This window comes from Falco punctatus, assembly GCF_963210335.1.
Source record: "Falco punctatus genome assembly, chromosome: 2".
NCBI lineage: Eukaryota > Metazoa > Chordata > Aves > Falconiformes > Falconidae > Falco > Falco punctatus.
This window is the reverse complement of record NC_137581.1, coordinates 21,610,891-21,631,195: the sequence shown is the minus strand read 5'-3', so window position 1 is coordinate 21,631,195 and position 20,305 is coordinate 21,610,891. Positions and strand designations below refer to the sequence as shown.

At 37.6% G+C, this 20,305-nt stretch overlaps 1 protein-coding gene across 1 annotated transcript in view; it reads left to right on the top strand.

Annotated features, from left to right (window-relative positions):
- The window catches only part of MIPEP (mitochondrial intermediate peptidase), an 81,059-nt gene that overhangs the window by 21,123 nt on the left and 39,631 nt on the right, over positions 1–20,305 (top strand). The window contains exons 11-14 of the mRNA XM_080376364.1: positions 13,011–13,164; positions 14,153–14,230; positions 15,208–15,412; positions 18,964–19,073. Coding sequence (XP_080232490.1) covers positions 13,011–13,164; positions 14,153–14,230; positions 15,208–15,412; positions 18,964–19,073 — 547 coding nt within the window. The remainder of the gene's footprint in view (positions 1–13,010; positions 13,165–14,152; positions 14,231–15,207; positions 15,413–18,963; positions 19,074–20,305) is intronic.

Sequence of the window (20,305 nt, the reverse complement as noted above, 5' to 3'; positions counted from 1 at the left end):
TTATGTCTCTATGGAAAAGTGATGTTATTTTCCTTGGTTTGTTTTTGGGTGTTTTTTAATTTACACTTTTTTTCCTTTAAATTTGATCGTGATTAATTTTATTTATTTATAACAGAAATAACTTACTTAATTTTAAATTGTTGTATCCAGGTTGTTTTGTGGTTTTGCATCGTGGAATGACAAAATATGTTTTCAAACAAGATATATTTACCTGTCATGCATTTCTCCCATAGGTGATATTCTTTGTAGATTTTTTATTTTTTTCTTCAATGGTTTCTCTTTTTTTGAAACACATATACTTTTAGCTTTATGTTTTTTACATAATATGATCGTATTTGTAATAGTGCTGTGCGCTTATGTTTTTGTCTGTCATGTTTTGGGACTCAGTAGTAGATTGTATGGTGGATTTCTGTATTGTTAGGAATTCCTTTTTACTCTGCTTAGTAAAATGTTTTTGTTGAAAGGGAAGCAAATATATGCTTTTGGGTATTTCTTTTGAACTACTATTGTCACTGTGGCTTCAGCTGATGTACAGAACCATAGTTTCCTAGATATTGTCAGGTACATAAGATGTGGATTATCTTTATGAACCTAGGTATAAAGAAAGAGACTACAAAGTTACTTAATCAAGACCAAACCCTTGCAATGTTCTAGTATTGCGCGCATACACTACTACGGGGTGCAAGAAATATTAGATGGGACAGTGTCTGTTGAAAAAGGTTTACTCTTTCCTATTTTGGTCTATATAACCTTATTTCCAAATGGAAATGTTGGGAGCAAACATATAGACAGTGTGGTCCTGATCAGATATTTTACTTTCTCTTTAGTTCTCCACATTTTTCTCCACATTTTGACCAAATACATCAATTTGTCTCAAATGGCAGTGAAACTCATGACGTATTTCTAATGTGTCTGTTTTATATCTGTATGTTGTAGGTTTTAATTTTTTTTAATATATTTTATATTGTAAATATATGTTTATTAGAACATGATTAAGAAAAAAAATTCTCCATTAGATTACTTAACAATTTTCCGAGCTGGTTATTTACTTCTGAAGAATGCGGGATATTCACATGCATTTGGACTGTTGAGTTTTAATGACATTTGCTGTCATACGAGGCGGCCTTTATTTTCACTCTGCTTCTTCGGTCGTTACTAAACCGTTTCTGCTGTTTTTGAAGTTGAACAGCAGGTGGAGCTCCAGAATCAAGTCACAGAGTATGTTTTTTCTTTCTGTAAACTTAGCCACAGTAATTTTGTTTCTGTCAGCTTTCACGCAGTCTTTTCCCTGGAAACTTGATCCTACTTCAAAAGTGTAAGTCTCCCATTGATGGTAACAGGATAGTTTAATTTTTCTTTTTTCTTTGTCTTTTTTATTTTTTTAAAAATTATGTTAAGTAGCGTCTCTGTCTTTAAACCCACACTTATGATATAATGGTTTTGTAGCTATAGTTTAAGTGGCAGAGAAAATAGATGTCAATATAAATGTACATTTAAGAGAAACTGGAGACAAATGTCTGCAGTTCTTGGTAGTAGTATCTTAAAAGAAGATAGAGTAATTAGGAGAACCTCAAGAATTTTGGCAGGCAGGTAATGAAACAGTGAATGCTAGAACATGCTTCAGCCTCCAACAAGTAAAAAGATGTCTACTATGTATATTATAAAAATAATACTGTTGAATTTTAGTGCAGGCAAGTACCATAGTGTTAATTAAATCCCATTACCTTCTTAGTAAGTGCAGCTGCAGTTATAAATAATTCTCAAGGCCCAGGTCTTGCAAAGATGTGGTAGTGTTACTGACTTCTTCTGGGTCATAAAAAAACACAAAACCCAAAGCAAACCAAAAAAACCCCCAAAACCCAATGCTGGAAGACACCTTTTAAAGTCAAGTATTTGCCTTGAAGGTGGGATTGACTATACTTAAGCCACTTCTGATGGAGGCAACAGAACTGTTGAGAACTGTCAGTGGTGAGCTTAGTGTATGTGGTATTGACTCCTGTTTCCCTAACCTTTAGTTCTTGCTGGGCTGACTTCGCTAGCTATAATTCATTGTTGGGATTTTTGCCAAAATGTCACAGATTTTATTCAGCTTGCAACTGGGATGTGCTTGCAGAGTATTGCACTCTGTTCTGGTCTGTCTCTTTGGGACTGCATAAATTCAGACTGGCCTTGGGGATGAACAAATTAATGCCAAAATAAGCCAGTTTCCTGCTGTGTAGGAAAGAGAAGCCACCACAGCAACTGCAAGCATTTTGGATCTTGGGGTGACCAGCTGAGCAGAAATTAGAAATAACTCCTCTCCTTTCTTGTTGGGGCAGTACATGGGCTGCTGGCTTCAGGGGGGTGGGCAGCACTTTTGTTTTTTAGAGGGGTAACTTCAATACCAAGCTACCTAAACATGACTGGATGTTTCTCAAGTTGCTAAAAGCTGCAACTCATGTTGAGGCTTGCAAGTTATTTGTAAACAAACTTTTTTATGGCTGCTTTTTGTTAAATTATTTTTAGTTTTATGCAAGTGTTATCTGTTGGGAATACCACATGGAAAAATGGCCCAGACCCTTCGTGGAATATGTGAGCAAACTGTCACTCTGTTCAGATTGAAAGCTGAAGTGGAAAAATAATGCAAAACTTAAAAAGAACCAGGAAATCTTTCAACCAAAGCTCACAGAGAAGGAAAAGTTTCTTTAACTATCTTTTATAAGCAAGGGAAGGCATGCCTTCTATGAAAGCAACTAATGTAGGTGCAAGAAGTCCCTTTAACTTACCAATCACTGAGTTAGTGGACTAAGCTTTTGGAGGAAAACCTGAAAGTTACTGAAAAGGCTTGCTGTGAAGCAGAATTCAAGTTTCAACAATTACTTATTTATTCAAAACATTGTGGAAGGACAAAGAAATTATTGTTGATTTGAAAACAAAGTCAAATCTAAAAGTTGTGTACAGTGTCGATACCAAACCAATATTCCAAATTACCCCCTGACCTCCTCCAAAATATTCTCTGAAGTACAATTAACAGAAAGAAAAAAGGAATGTGAGATACAGGTGCTAGTTTATGGTTGATGAGAGTACAAAGGATTTCTATTATTATTACTTTTTTTAAGAAATCCAGTCTTCTGGTTTAGAGGTTTAGAGGCTCCCTTCAGGTAAAGAATTAAATTTCATAGTCTGACATGTAATGAAAATTGGAAGGGGTTTTCCTTGTCTTCATCTCTTTAGGTTAACCTGAGGGGTTCATCTCACTTTTATCTTCCACTAACAAGATTTTTTCAAGTTTTTTTGAAAGTTTTGACAGAATCTGTTTTGTTAGAGATAGTTAACTTAATGTTACATATTTTTGTGGATGTCAACAGATAATAATTTTTATTTAAAAAGTCAGGATATATCAGGGACTATGTTTAATAGCCATTGATAAGAATTCTTGCCAAGCAGCTAATTTGCAATTGTTAAGTCTGAATGTTCCTGTTCTGAAGAACAGTGATCCTTACTCAAATATCCCTAATGTCCAAGTTTATAAAAACCATTTTTAATAGAATAGATGAAAGTCATGCTGTACAAAACAGGCTTGGTTTCCTTCCAAATATACAGCTTAAATGAAAGTGATTTTGGAAGTCTGCATTTTATTTAGACTCGGTGAAGTCATAGAAGCTTAGAAATAATTATTTATAATCACATACTACATCTTTGTTCTTCACAGGCACACAGCCTTTTTATTTGAAGCCTGCTGTTCTTGCGGAATAACCAACCCTCATTGTGTCAGTTAACTTCTTTTTAAAATTGGTTTTTAAATCTGTTTGGCTACATTACTTCTTTTAAAAATATTGCTGGGCTGCATACTGTAAAGTAAGGTGTCTGGATTTTTAAATGTAGTTTATCCTTAAATATAAAGCAGGAATGTACATCATAGAAGCTACTGTTTTCTTCGATATTTCTACTTTCTTTAGGAGGGTAGTGAGATTTCTCTTTGTGAAGTTTCTGAGCTCACATTCTGACATAGGGTGCATAAGGAAATTTTCATTCTTTCCTGGGCTTTTTTATAAATACAAATGCTTTGGTGTTTAAAATCAGATGTTCAGAGTGAATTAAGTTATTGTAATATGTTTTAAGACAAAATGAAAGCAGAACAAATTTCTTTTGTTCATGTTTGTGTTTCTCAGCCTTTCACAGTTTTGGACATTTAAGCATATGAGTTATGCATTTCTACAGGAACAACAAAATAATTCAAGGTTCATTGTTACAATAGAAGGGACTAGTTTTAATTCTTGATTTTTTTTTTTTTTAAAGTCAAAGTAGCTAACTGAAAGGTTGGCACAGAGAAAACTATTATTTTCCACTATAAATGAGTTCGTGTGTATACTTGTTGCTGCTGTTTTTGATTTGTTGAGAATGAGATTTATATAAAAAAAATAAAAGTTGCCAGTATATAAATGTGATATGATATTTCCTATATCTAAGTTAAAAGCAATCTTCTTTTTGTTTACTGTCTAGTCATGTAAAAATGCCTTAGTGATTTCAGGAAGTCATTTTTTAGATTAATAATTGTGTTTTCTGGTGTGTATGTCTGTAATGGATAGACAGTTCAATATTTCCTTTTCCTGATCTTCCAGAAGTGCATTCAGATCCTGGAAATTTCATGTAAGAGTTTAAGAAAATTTATGTGCTCAAGTTCAAGTGTAGTTGGGAAAACTTTTTGTAGCACTGCAAGTATGAAAAATCAATCCATACCTGGTTTTTTTTGACCTCAGGTACCCTAGAAGAAAGGTTTTATGGTAAGAAATCCTTTTCGCTGGAGTATGCAGTTCTCTGCAAAGTTCTGTCATGATTCATCAGATCACCATTCTTCCATCATCTTTGCCTGTATTTTCAAATGCGTCTTCTCATAGAAAATGCTGTGCAGTTCGTCCTCTTGGGATTCGGGTATGCATGAACATGCAGTTCAGTCAGGGAATCTTAAGTTCCAGAGAGGAGCAAGAACTCATAGCTGAAGCTCAAGACTTCCGTTAGTTAGCTCTGGTTGGTACTTTACTAAGCCTGAGAGTGGCATTGTATTTGTGTTTGCCTTCCCCTGGTGACATAGGCATCCTGGGTGCCTGTTTGAAGCAACCTGAATCACCTTGCTGGGACGCAGAACTCACATTTTAAGTGAAAGGGTGTCCAGACAGGCTGTTTGATTCTTGTCCTGGCTTGCTTATCTGAGCTGAATCCTCCTTCTTCCTTAGCAAGTGCTGTAACCATGTTTCCATGTATTTGCTGGCTTTGGAGACAGCAGTACAATGTTCTACTAGTGATGTTCGTATGCCATGTGCATCATCCTCCCCATTGAATTCTGCCTGTCTGCTCAGCTGGTGCAGCAAGCAAGCTGCAAAATTACAGCATACAAGAAAACCTTTCTTCAGGCACATCTCTGCAGTTGTCACCAAATGCTGATCTTAGCTGTCTGTCTCCAGAAATTAACCTTTCTTGCTAGTAGCAGTAAACCTTTGTGGAAATTTTATGGGTAGCAGAGTGCCTGTTAGTGTATTTCAGTATGGGTCATAATAACTTCCTTTCTGATTTCTTTTCCCAAAAATACTTGAATGCTTTTCCTGTTGGAGATAAAAACTATAACATGGCTGAATAAATGTAGAGGCAGCTTGCCAAAGAGTGACCAGAAAGAGTGTGCTCATATTAGAGCAGCTACTAGTTACACTTTTATTTGAATTTTTTATTGTTTGTTTTAAATAGAAAGAACAAAGCTAGACAGCTAGCCAAGCCCACAGTTGATAACAGCTTGAAAATCAGGCGCTGCTACTTCAGCGTGTGGTATAATAAAAATACTTGTCTGCACAGTGGGGTCATCAACAGTTATTAACATGTAGATTATGAAGATTGCTTTGCTCTGACCAGTGAGCGGTTCAGGGGCAGGCTAAGCTGTAATACTTTGGAAACTCTGCTCCTTTTTATATAGAGTCAGTCACTATCAGTTAATTCATTAACTAAAGTTTTTGTCCTTCTCTATCAATGGAATGAATGTGCAGTGGAATGCCTTGTTTTGGTAGGGTTTTGTTGGAAGGCTTTTGTGTGCATTTTCAAATGCGCTTGGTTTCACATGTGAAAAAAAATGATCAAAGAAACACCGTACACCTGGGATGGAAGATGGTGAACTTTAAGTTTCCCCTTTAGCTTCAGGAGAAATTAATTTTACAGGCTTGGATCAGCCCTCAAAAAGGCTCTGCATCCTACACAGACAAGCTCTGTCTTTCTTACAGGGCAGTTTAAAGTGTGGAAGGAGTGTATTGGTAGAAGTCTTCATCTTGGAGTTTTATGCTGTCTTTGAGAATCTGACCCAGGTCAGAGTATTTTGGAGATAGAACCCGAGACCCTTGAACAGTGTTAGAAATTTCATTCGAAGGGCAGAGGGAAGAGAAGTTTGACTGGCTGGCACAGTTGCAGTCTGCATTGTTGCCAAGAACTTGTGCTACGGTGTTTTAGATTAGCATGAATTTGAACACTGAAATAGCATGCCTGGGAAATATTGTGTTCTTGCAGTTTCACCAAGGTGATGAAGCTGTGAATAACTGAGGTTGGGGAATCATTTGCTAGCAAACAGATGCTTTTTCCTTGTCATCTGGAAGCAATGAAGTTGCTAATGGCTGCTACTGTTTGAGTGCCTGGCCTGGATTCAAGCAAGAATCTTCAAGGAGGGAGCATGTAGTCTGTCTGTAAACTCTTCCAAATACTTTTGCACCCACACCCTCCAGCCAGATTTCAGTTTTACAGATCTAGTAGAGATCGTAGGATTTGTTGTTCAGCTCATTGAGTATTCTTTTTTTTGGGAAAGATTCAAGTGTTTTAAATGGATTTCTTCCCTTTTCCCCATTGTCCTCTAATCTTGTCTAGTGTTAACACCTTATATTCTGCAGTGAACAGCTTTAAATCTTGAAGGTGAGGGCTCAGAAGAGAGTCAATCATATGCTTGCTCTTGCAACTGAAAGGCAAGATCATCTATTAATAATAACCAAAGCTCCATTCTTGGAATTTTGGGACATTAGTTTCAGGTAGCTGAGGTTTTGGCTAATTTCTATTCTTAAATAAGACCAAAGAGAAAGTTTTTCTGGAATCAGTGCAAGTTTGAGGGTAGGCGTTCTTCGGTGATAGTTGGTCTTAGTTGATTTGTGAAAAGAGAGTTCATGTATGAGGTAGGACCAAATTCAAAACTTGTTAGTTAAGTCTGTGTTGTGTCTGGAATGATTACTGCATAATGGGTATAAACTGGTATTAGAAAAAGATATATATTTTTTTAAGAGGTACCCTCCACTTCCTGGAGCAGTAGCTCTTTTTCAGTACCTGATGCTCATTTTGAAGTGTGTTACTATTATCATCTGATTGTGAAAATTGCTTTATAAGACCATATTCTAACCACTTTCTCCTATGATATTGCAGTGGCTAACAAACAAACAGTGGATGCCAGATAACAAGGTATAATTATCACCACTGACTGCGGTCAGGATTGTCCAAAAGTAATTTAAATCAGTCTTGTGTCATAGGACTTGAGAATATTTCAGTATCTTAGTCTTCGATCTTTCTTTGTATACTGATGTAGCAGAAATTGAGAAGTTAGTGAGATCAGAACAAGAAATAATTTTTTTTTGGTGTTCTGTATGGAAACGTTATTTTTCAAAACTTTTGCAATTTTCCATTGGCAAGAGGAATATTCACACACATCTTTCATTAAATGTGGGAGAGGTTTGATCCTGACAATGTTCTACCAGCAGTGACTGACATTAGCTTTGTGTGTAGTTATTATTAAAGTGGTTGTTTAATCAGGACCTCATTGTATTTAAAATGTCAAGATTGTGACATCTTCAAACATTAGCCAGGGTAGAGGACTAGTTACCCTGGGGAGTCTGCCTTAAGCCAGTATAGCCTGTAATTGCTATTTTCATGTGTGGGTGAGTAAGTATCATGTTTTTCCAAAAGACATAACTATTACAGACTGATATCCCCTCCCCAGCTTTGGATAGTGACAATGTATTACAAAATACCTATCAGAAGGCCTTCTCCCAATCCTCTTCATCATGGGGTAAGTTCATGGGGACAATGCACATGCTCAAGGAGTGCTGAGAACGAGGAAGAAATAGGCACTTATCTTCTCCCTGTAATGTATTAATGTCAGCTCTTCTATCCATGAAGAAATACCACTGCTTACTCCTGCTGGTAGATGTCTGCATTTTTGACAGAAACAAAATGAAACCTGAAGTAGTTACAGAGCTTTTCCCCTCCGTCCCTCAGCAAACATGTTAATCCAGTATTTCAACTGAGTGTGGTAATCCTTTGGGTTTAGCGTGACACCTTGTCCTCTGATGAAGCTGGAATCTATCTCGTACTGCATCTGTGTGGTCTTACTCCAGGGCTCCATATGATGTCTTCACAGAATCACAGATTAGGTGAGGTTGGAAGAGACCTCTGGAGGTCATCTCGTTCAACCCCACTGCTCAAGCAGGGCCACCTAGAGTCAGTTGCCCAGGACCATGTCCCAGGTGGCTTTTGAGATGGAGACTCCACAACCTCTCTGGGCAACCTGGGCCAGTGCTCGGTCACTGTCACGGGGAAAAAGTGTTTCCTGCTGTTCAGAGGGAACCTCTTGTGTTTCAGTTTGTGCCCATTGCCTCTGGTCCTGTCACTGGGCACCACTGAGAAGAGCCTGGCTCCATCTGCTTTGCACCCTCCCTTCAGGTGTTAATACTCAATATTAAGATCTCCCTGAGCTTTCTCTTCTCTAGGCTGAACAGTCCCAGCTCTCTCAGCCCTTCCTGGTAGAAGAGATGCTCCAGTCTCTTCATCATTTTTGTGGCCCTTTGTTGGATTCTCTGCAGTATGCCCATCCATGTGTCTCTTGTACCAAGGAGCCCAGCACTGGGCACGGCATTGCAGGTGTGTCCTCAGCAGCTCTGCATGGAGGGGAAGGATCACCTCCCTCAGCCTGCTGGCGATCCTTTGCCTGATGCAGCCCAGGATGCCGTTCTCCTCCTTTGCAGCAGGGCCCCACTGCTGGCTCATGTTCAATGTGGTGTCCACCGGGACCCCCTGGTCCTTTTCATGTGAACTGCTTTCTTGCTGGGTGGACCCCAACATAAGTTGGTGCCTGGGGTTGTTCCTCCCCAGGTGCAGGATGTTGTACTTCCCCTTGTCCTGTCCCATTTCTCTAGCTTGTCCCTCTGGATGGCAGCATGACTCCCTGGCCTACCAGCCACTCCTACCAGTTTAGTGTCATCAGCAAACATGTTGAGGGTATGCTCTGACCCATCATCCAGATCATTAATGAAGATGTTAAACAGGACTGGACCTGGTATTGACCCCTGGACTACACCACTAGTTTTTGGCCTCCAACTAGACACTGTGGCACTGATCACCTCCCTCTGGGCCTGGCCATTCAGCCAGTTTGAGGTCTGCCTCCCTGTCTGCTCATCCAGCCTGTACACCAACAGTTTCTCTGTGAGTATCTTATGGGAGACAGTGTCAGAGGCCTTCTGAAGTCCAGGTAAACTATGTGCACTGCTCCCCCCTTGTCTACCAGACCGCTTGTTTTGTCATAGAAGATTATTGATTGGTCAGGCATGACTTGCCCTTGGTGAATCCATGTTGACTGTTTCTGATGACTTTTTTGTTTTTCGTGTTCATGGAAATGTTTTCCAGGATTAGGTGGTCCATCAGAAAAAAATTCTGCTCTTCAGAAAATTTTGAGCAGTCTGGTCACTTCTTTTGATTTTTCATGCTTCCTGTGTACATGTGACTTAATTTCATTAGATGTTTTCAAGGGTGGTGTTCTTGACTTTCTTACCATTTTCATATTCTCTTTTCCTGCAGCTGAATTTACTGGTAGGAGTTGCATATTTTAATTTCCTCCAACTGTGAAAATCTGATGGTTTACAGTGACACTGAGCTGTTGGTGGAGTTAAATTTTAATTTACTGACGTGTGTGTTTGTAGTATTGTATCATATGGGTTCTTTCTTGAAATATCTTGTACAATCAGCTCTGTTTTCCTAGTTGACAGGGAGAAAACAGCAGGGAAACCCTGGGTGATATTGGATGTCTGGGGCGAGGAGGATGTGCAGGTACTAGATGGGTTTTGCACATGGTCAGCATAGCTTTGGCAGGGCTGGTTGAAATGAGTTGAAACAAAAAGCTCTGCAGAGAGCCCTCATGCAACCTCCATATGAAACCACTTAACTGTGTCTGTATTTCTTCCCTGGTTCTGAGATGATGATGTAGGTGGGCTTTGTCCTGCACCTGGATTAATAAAGCTTTCTGGAACCTAAACCAGGGTATGGTAAATTTGCGTGGCTCTACAGAAACCAGTGTGGGACAAGCAGGATTGTGACAGAGCCAGAACTAATAAATGTGGCTCATCAGGACTGGGTCTGAGGAAATCTGGCTCTAAGTTACTACTCAAGTGTAAATTTGTCATTTTTTTCATGTAATTTTTTAGCTATACAAAAAGATTATCATTACTGGCTATTTCTTTTCTAACTTATTTTGAAATAAATGTTGTAAATTTTCAAAATAAGGGTAATCATGTTTCCCAGCTTGGAGGGGTACATGTGGAGAAATACTGCGTCACATTATAGTAAACTTCTATTGAGAAAGTACATTTATAGTGAACTTTTCATTTACCATTAGTCCTTAGGTAAAGAAGCAGTTGTTTAAATAACAATGGGAAACTCAGCTTAGTATTCATAGTAGTATGTAGGATGATGGTATAAGATTTCAAAGTGATGTGACAAAACCCCCAGTCCTAAGCTATTACAGAGGTTATTATGACTCACTGCTAAAAGATGTTATTTTTCCTTTTAATAAAAGGATCATTTGAACAGGTTTTGTAGCCTGTATGCAGGGAAAGCTTCAGAGCAGAATCAGGAGGACTGAAGCACTTAGTGGTGAGTTTAAGTTTTCACAGTAGCAGCCAGAGCAGAAGGTGATCACAGGGTGTGATACTGTAAAAGTCTGGAGACATCTGAGTAAAAGTGCTACTGTTGAAGGAGCTGCAGCTCTTAGGAATTACTGACTTTAAAATCTCAGGATATTCAACACATTCACTGTAATTCTGTACTTTTGGGGGGTTCTGGGTGTAAAGCAGTGCCCTTTTTACTCCAGATTTCTGTGGCTTATTATATGGAAATTAACTCATATCTTCTGCTTGCTTTTAGAGACTTGCTTCCAGTCTTTTTATCTAACTTGATCTAAAGTGATTTGTGTCATGCTTATTTTTTTTTCTTTTGGTGTGAAGACTCTTTTTGAGTAAGAAGGAAAATGTGTATTGCAGAATGCAGAGTGTATATTTAAGTGTTGGTACGTGTCTTGAAGAAATTGTGTCAGTATGGTGGAGGCAAAATCTGCATTGTTTTCTATGTTCTAGTATAATTAAAAGTAGAATGGAATACACCGGCTTTAGCTTCTTGCATGTGTAGTGTGAAAATAAGCAAACTCCTGTAATTTAGCATACCTGTATTTTTCACAAATGTTGCAATGGTAGTTGCAAAACACTGCTAGATTATGTGATAGAGGTAATATAAAGGGTACTAGAAAAATAAAACAAAATACAAGAATGAGTGCCATGGCTGAGAGAAGTAACCCCATCCTGCTGTGCATCACAGTGCAGTGAAGCTGGATAGTGAGTTATAGCTGCAGTTTTAAGCATATTGGCAAATGCAGTACCCCCAGTGGACTTCATGTTTAGGTGTGTGTGAGTGGGAAGGAAGGAAGGGTAGTAGCTAAGTGGACAGGGGCTAGTGACTCTCACAGCTGATTTCTAGCTAAGCCTTTTGATCATAGGCCTCAAGATGGCATGGTTCTCATCTTTGGTGTTTAGCTATTGTAGTCTAGCTGATGTGTGTTTAAATTTCAGTGACACTATTTACCATGTCGTTAAGAAGCAAAAGCACGTAGGATATGAAAGAAGATAGAAGGGAGGGACTGTGATTCTCTAAACGGTCTACTGTGAGACCCTGGGAAATGGTGTTAATAACGCTTGGACTTTGTATGTGAAATGACGGAGCAAGAACACTTTGCCATTTGGGATGCACACACAACTACAAGCAGATTCCAGTTCTGATTTTGCTGTTGTCTGCAAAGAGTTGTGCGGCCCTGAGCAGCTTGTGGAAGGTGTGAGTTTGCAAAGCATTTGTTTGCTTGGTATACTTGTAGTTTGTTTATTTTTTAGGGTCAGAGGCTTAGGAAGTTTGAGCTCAAGTATAGACTGCATACATCTCTGAACTACTGTTATCATAGCTTTTTGTTCATTCTCAGTGTATGTGTGTGCATGCAGATGCATGGTGTCTTTCCTCCCCAGGTGTGTCTTCTGTGCTACAGTGTCTTGAGCATACTTAGTTGTTTGATGTTAGGCTCAGGAAACTTGGCCATCTTTGGAATCCACATCATATCGTAAAATCTTCAAGTGGCTGTAAAATACTTTCTTCAGGTCAGAGGCTCCCCAGAGCTTGAGGTGATTCATGCATAGGATGTGACTGTGTCGCCTTGGTGTTCCTATTGCTCCAGTGAAAGACAAGGCTGCAGAGTCAGCAGTGCTTACTGGTTGGTTTCCTGCCCTAGCTGAAGATTTGGCTTACACCACAGCCAAAGTCAGCCCCATTTTCTGATCAGTCACGTGGCGCAGCCTTGGTGTGGGAATGGCACCTGAGTGCCGGTGGCCTCTTGTAGATCAAAAGCCACAGCCTGCCCACTCATGGTGTTGCCATGGTCTGTTTGAACTACGTGTTCACCGCTGATCTGAAAATGATAGTCAACATCTGCTGAAGTTGATACCCAAACTTAAATGTAAGAAATACTGAGTTACTGTGAAGTATTGTGCCACAACTAGTCTGTGACTTGGTTTCACTGTTTGAGAAATAAAGCCATGCTTGATAAGAGCCTTGAGGCTTATCTGCTGTACTTTGTCACATCCTATGACTTGAAGGTTCAGGCTGCAGTTTGTGTAGCTCAGCTAACTCACTGGTTTGGGGTTCTTGTGTTTCCTTAGGTACAACATCGATCCTGGCTTGTACTGTCCATTTTTCTCTCTTGGGGCGTGCATGGAGGGTTTAAACTCTTTGTTCAGTCAGCTCCTAGGAATCTCACTTTATGCTGAACAGACACAGAGAGGAGAGGTTTGGTCTGAAGATGTTCGAAAGTTGGTAAGTATTCTTGTTCCCAACGTCTGAAATGACAAAGGGAAGTTAGATGAGGTGATGTGTTCCCTGAGCCATGAATCAGATTTTGGTTTTAAATTACTTGGGTACCTGTCAAAAGCACAGACTAGTTGTCTAATTTTAGTTGAAGTTAGACCTCAAGGGCTTTACACTCCAAGTGCATTTTGTATGCTTCTTATTTTATGGCCTTTATAATATGTCTCTGTGTGGAAGGGTGCCTGAATCAGAAGCATTTTCTCTTTTTGGAGATTACTGTTGTACCTTTCAAGCCATTCTTCTGAGTGAGCCTTGCTGGTTTTTTTTTTCGTTTCCAGTTTGTAGATGACTGTGGAGGACTGGAGTGCTGTAGATGTGTGTTCTAGCAGTCATGTGTATTTGCCTCATTTTTTTTTTATTCTGTATGTCATCTTTACTTTGAGGTATTTTATGTCTTTATTTTTCTGCCCTCTTTTTAGGGGAGGGTGGAAATAAAAACTTAGGCAATAATTTACACATCAGGCTCCCAGGTTCCTCTGTTGTCTTCCCTCCATGTATTCACTGCGAGATCTTCTACACTGCTCTTGCACCTCCAGCCTCCAGCAAGAGCTGCTGTTCTTCCTATCCTGTGGGTCAATTTCTAATTACTCCTTACTCTTTTTATTTTTATTTCCATGGTAAATCACTGTTGACTTCTCATAAGTAATTTAGGGGCTACAGACAGTGTTACTTCTAATACTAATCTGTGACTGAATAGTTTTGAGTGAAATGCAGAAATGGATGTAATTTGAGGGACATGTTGTGAATCTGGCGTGTATTTTTTGCAAACAAAAATTGCTAGCAGACTTTACATGAATTATTCCCAGTTTATTTGTCATTTATTAATTATAAATCTTTCAATAAGAATACTACATATATTAGTATTGTATATATGTACACACTTCAATTTACACATCTTTTTGGTGATTTCACTGTGGAAATTATATATTTTTTTCAGGCTGTTGTTCATGAAACTGAAGGTTTGCTAGGATACATCTATTGTGACTTCTTTCAGCGAGCTGATAAACCACATCAGGTAACATTTGTGGTTCCAGCATGTTTTTATTTGAGTAATGACTGTAGCATTAGGACTATTTGCATTCAATGCAAGTTTAGTAAAAGTTACCTCAATTTAAAATAAGTAAATTGTAAACAGGGGAAGCCTGTAACTTCAAGTGTTGGTTTAAGTAAAATATTTTTGTAAGTAACCTTTCACTTAAAAAACGTTACCCGATAGGCTGAACTCAGACTCTTTGTTGTACAGAACAACATGAAGTGTCGTAGAACTCTGTTTAAAAACACCTATTTTCTGGCCTATTATTTGCAAGTAAAAATGATCTGAAATTTTAATACTCTCTAAAGGTGAAAGCTCACTAATAACAACTAATTTTTATTCAAAAACCTACTTAAAACTGAAGACAGTTCCAACTGTTGTGGCTTACTCACTCATGCTGCCTAGTGCCAGTGTATTACCTGTAGAATGCAGAACAATGGACACTTCACTCTGTAGCAGCATCTGCAAATTACCACTGTTAGTGAGGTGGTTATTGGACTTCAAACGTATATTATTTTAGTATATTACTCTGTTTTGCTAATGTTTCACGGTATACTAGGAGTGCTATGGTATATTTTATAAAGAAGCTACTGCTGAAGAATGAGGACAGAACATAGTCTAAAAATTATAGACTTGACACATCAGTAAATTTCTTTGAGCCAGTGATATTTTTTAGAAAAATTGAGAGGTTCTGACAATTCTAAACCAGAAGGAATTATTTTCTGAAAGCAACACAGTGTTTTCTTCATGGAATAAGGTAGTTTCCTCATGATTATGGAGCAAAAAATAAAGATGGAGAAACAGCATGCTGCTATTGAACAACGCTTAATGTTCGTTGAATTCTACTTATGTAACAGTATATGATTGTTTGATTTAATATTTTAATGACTTAATCATTATGTTAATATCATAGGTATATTGAGATTGGCTGTCCATATCTTTGCTTTTGTCTTGAAAAGGATTGTCACTTTACAGTTCGTGGAGGCAGGCTAAGGGAAAATGGAGAGTACCAGCTGCCTGTAGTTGTTCTTATGCTTAGCCTGCCCCATTCAACAAGGGATGCACCAACACTACTAAGTCCTGGGATGATGGAGAATCTCTTCCATGAAATGGGACATGCTATGCATTCTATGCTGGGGAGAACTCGGTACCAACATGTCACTGGTAAGAAAATTAGAACAGTGATTTTTTTGGTTTAGTTAAATGTTTAATTTCTAGAAGAAGGCAGTAGATTAAAAAAACCCCAAACAACAAACCCAAAACAATCAAGAAAAAAAAAAGAAGGATGAACCAGAAATTGTTGAGTCATGTTGATACTTCTGCATCTTTGATAACCTGAAAATAGAATATCAGATTCTCTGATATGATCTGAAACCCAACAAAGGACATCCTAGTAAGAATTAGGTATTTGTATCTCTTGTTTCTGTACTACTGATCTTTGTTCTAGTAGTGGTATCCACTTTTGCAAGTTCACATTATGTGGAGTTTATAATAATGGAATAGTTGGAGGATTGAAAATAAATTGAGATAAACTTGTATCTAGTGTAAAAGCACAATGAATCCTGGGTTGGAAATTATTTAGGAAATTGAATTAAGGAAAATTAATAAATTAGTTTTTGCAAAGGGCATACACTTGCAATATGGAAAATCTGTAAAGCCAGGTCTTTTCTAGTTGATTCTGATTAAAGCCAGGTTGATAAATTAAAAACATATTATATTTGCAAACATGATTAACTGGTAGGCCTTTTTATCCTGTGTAAATGGACATGAATGAATATGCAGTCCCAGATCAGTGTATAAATAATGAAAAAAGGCAATATTCTTTTTCTTAGTCTCTCTTCTTAAGCAGTAGCAAAGAGTGTATTAGCTGACAGCTCACAGGCTTCTTGTCGTCTTGTGGCAAATGCGTCAAAGGCATGTTCTGGCTAAAGCTGCTTGGCACACTACTTTTCGTACCTGCAGATAGCTTGGTATATCCTCTTCTATAATAGTGTGCTGGAAATCCCATTTGCAGTAGACATTTACTTATTAAAACAAAGACCCCACAACCAAACAGATGAAATTGTAGCTCCTTTGTCTGAAGGATTTTTTTATTATTATTTTATGTTTTACTATTTTTATATTATGCTAATGATACAAAGGGGAGTCCATGGTAGTGTTGTTATTGACAGATACCTTGCACCCAGTGACAAAATACTCTTTCTTAAATCTTCCACTTAAAATAGACTGAGCTGTTTGTAATTATGTCACTACCAGACATTGTTAAAACAAATAAACACTGTATATGCTCTTTCAGTATGAGCTCTATATACTCCTTGGGACAGCTAAGTGCTCTCCGCGACCCCTTCCACTCATGTGGCCTTGCTCATCTTGACCTCTAGGAGTACTTACATGCCCAAAGTATCTGCCTTGGTGGGCTTCTCCTCTTGTAGTGAATCACACATATCTGCATGTCAAAGTCTTGAAGAGGCAGGAAATGGCTAATTTTGAGGCTCAGACTTTTCATGAGACCCTTTGTATGGTTTAAGCCTTGCCTTAGCTCCAGGCAGTCCTTCATCCCAGGAGATTTCACTCCAGATCTCAAATTGCAAAAGCAGCTCTGAGGTCAGTCCTGTTGTTTCTGCAGAGAATCTTCTTTTTTTAGGGTTTGGAATGTATGACTATCAGATGGCTTGTCCCAGGGATGTCTTGTAGAGGCCATCTGCCCTCCTGAGACACTAGGGTGGCAAAGTGTGGAGACAAGATGACTTCAGGGTATTGTTAGAGAAAAAAAATTGTCATTCTAGGTGAGATGCACTGAGTATTTGACATCTTTCCTACTCTCCCCTGCCTCCCTTTTCTGATAACATTCCCAAAGATTCAGGAACCCATTCTGCTGCTAATGACCCCGAAACTTGGATAATAATATATGGTTTTGACTTCAGATGTGCTTCTTTTTAAGTTAATCTGTCATTTTACTATATGCCTTTATTGATTGTTCAATGCCTTTGTGTGTGTATAAGATCTTTTAAAACCTAGCTTGTAGTCCATTTTAGTTTATCCTGCAGTACAGATTACATACATTTGTTTTACAGGAGAGCTAACTTAACCCAGATAACTACCTAACTTCTTACCTTTCTGACATTCAGATAATGTAATTCTTCAGGAGTGTCTTTAATGGTTATTAAAATAATTCTATCACTTTATTAAGGAGTGTTGAGGAAGTATAAGTGGATAGAGGAACATCAGTGTGGTTCTGCAGGCATTTGTCTTGGGACCAGCTTTGGTTTAGGCTTTTTAAAAATTATTTTCAAACGGCAACAAAAAAAGACTTTAGTAATTAAATGTGTTGGCACAAAAGAAGGATTGGGGAATTGTATGAGACCTGAACGACTGGATACTGCAGTGTTAGAAGGAAAATGCAATTCAGAACTGCACCGTGCAGATCATGCACTTAAAAAGTACAAAGAATTTATGCTATCAAATGGATATTTCAATAGCGGTGGAGGATCAGAAGAGTTTTATGTATTAATGCAGAACTATAAATAGCTACTGTATCTGTGAAAGGGCCGAATGTGATTTGAAGTTAATCAGAGGTGTATTTAACAGCAATAAGTATTAGAATGATTACAGATGGTGCTTTGACACAGTTTTGTGTCTGGTCTGAAGGTGAATTCAAACTGAAGCAGGTGCAGAGAAAGAGCTATAATAGACGATCTTTCAGACTTTATCTTGCCTTTGGATAATGATGGCTCAAAGAGATATAGTTTCTCTCAATTTAGATCAAAAGCAGTGTGGGTAGTGTTATTTATACTAAAGAGCAGTATTGGTCTGAAAACACTGATTATAAACAGATCAGGAATTCAGACTAAAAATTAGGGAAAGATTGTAAAGATCAAAGTAGCGATTTTAAATAATAGTCTTCAAGAAAGAATAGTAGAAGCAAAAACTGTACTTGCATTTAAGACTAGTTTTGAATGTTGACATTGTCTGTAGCACACAGGAACAGAGGTGAAGACCCAGTGAGTCTGTTATTAAAGCAACAACTTTGTACATCCCTAACTTCAATATAGACATTAGAAATGTACCTTTGATTTGGTGATGTGTTACACTTCTTAATAACTTCCATTGTGTAAGGTGCTGATAAAGATTAGAGTGAATAAGGTTTTTCAGAAGATGCTTTTTGAAAATACTAACCGCTAAGATATTACCTCATTGCGCTTACTCAGAACATGCCTTTAATCTGCAAGTGTTCCTTGGATAAATGACTTGGTATTATAAAATGAGGTTAATATAAAGCATAAATAAGCTCAGCAAACAGGTGGAAGCTGAAAATTGTAACTGTGAATGGGATTAAGGCAGTTTTATTTACATTGTAGTTTGATTTAGGTTTAGGGCACTTAAATAGATTTGGTGTTTCATGTAGGGCCAGTTTGGCTGCAGTCTGGTTTAGTTTAAAAAGGGTGTGATCCAGAGCTTTATAAGGTGCCTCACCCAGCTGTTCAAATATTTTGTTTTACTTTGTGATTTATAGTAAAATGTGTAGGATTATAATGAAGCTTTTCTGGCATTATGTACAATAATGCTATGGAAATAAAATGTTGACTTAATAAATGAAAGAACATTAAAGTTCACCAAAAGTCCAAACGGAAAGTTGCAAAACCTTTTGAGGAGAGTTAACCATTTGTGTTAATGAAGATAGCAAATGCTGATATGTACAATTATTCTACCTCTAGGAACCAGATGTCCTACTGATTTTGCTGAAGTTCCCTCAATTCTGATGGAGTACTTTGCAAATGACTATCGAGTGGTTAACCAGTTTGCAAGGCATTATAAAACGGGACAGGTAGGGAAAATTAATCTGTAAGACACTGAAAACAGAAATAAGTGTATTCAGGAAAAGGATCACATTTTCATATGTTATTTGTTAATAAAGTGTAAAGTAGGAATTAAAAATGGATAGAAATTATTTTAATATTATAATTACAATAATTCAGAAAAAATGTTAATATTCTCATTGCAGAAAAGATGAATGTAATCTGTAAAAGAATGCCAGACCCTTATATCCAGGGTTCCAGTTATATATTTAAAACTTTCAACCTTTTGATCCTACAAAGGTTACATAGTTTCTACACTACACAAACTCATTGTAGTAGGTGAACAACTTCTGTGTGATGCAAATTATGCAGAATGTTTTAATTTAATTGCAGGTAAGTAATCACAAAAATAGTGATTTGTTATTGAAGTGTCTGAAGTCTGTCTTAAAATAAAGCTCAGATACTAAATCATGGGAATAAATGGAAATTATCTGCAGTGTTTAAAAACTCCCATTTTCACCATAGGGTAGGGTAGTGATTGAAATATTTTGTGATGAAAAGTGTACTGCCTTTTTTAGGATTAGATTAGGCTGAATTAGAATCTGGCAGTCATGAATCTGCCTGAAAACTCTGATCCCCTTTTTTACATGAAAACAAGGAACAAGATGAATTTCAGTGGTCGCTTTAACACATGGCAGCAGAACATGATTTATATTTGTACAGCCATTGCAAAAATATAAACCAGTAAATAATAATCAAAGATCTTTTTTTCTAGTGCTTTTGATTGAGGCAAGTTTCAGTGTACTCAAATGAAATGGTTGAAGAATAGACTACCCATAATGCAAAAATGAGAAAGCCTCTTAATTTATGTAGTGTTACATTTCATTGAAGCTTTTTATCCAATACTAAGCATTCAGTATGTTTCAGTATTATGGAAATGGATGAATGTTTGCCTCCATTGAACAGTCCCAAAAATACATTGCTTAACTTCTGTTTTATTAGATACTGTGAGAAATTTGCTCCATAAATCTGGTTTTTGTTTGTCTGTTTGTTTTTTTTACAGGGGAAATCAGCAATCATTTCTGGAGAATTGATTGCACTAGGAAAGTCTTCTTGAAACCTGGGTGTTAAATTGTTTCAGGAGTGTTCATCATTTATATGTTTGAGTCCACATACCAAAATACTGCTTTCTAGTGTTCTCTATAAAGTTCATGTAGTGTTTAAACATAGTGGAGTTAATTTGATTGCATACGAGTTCAGA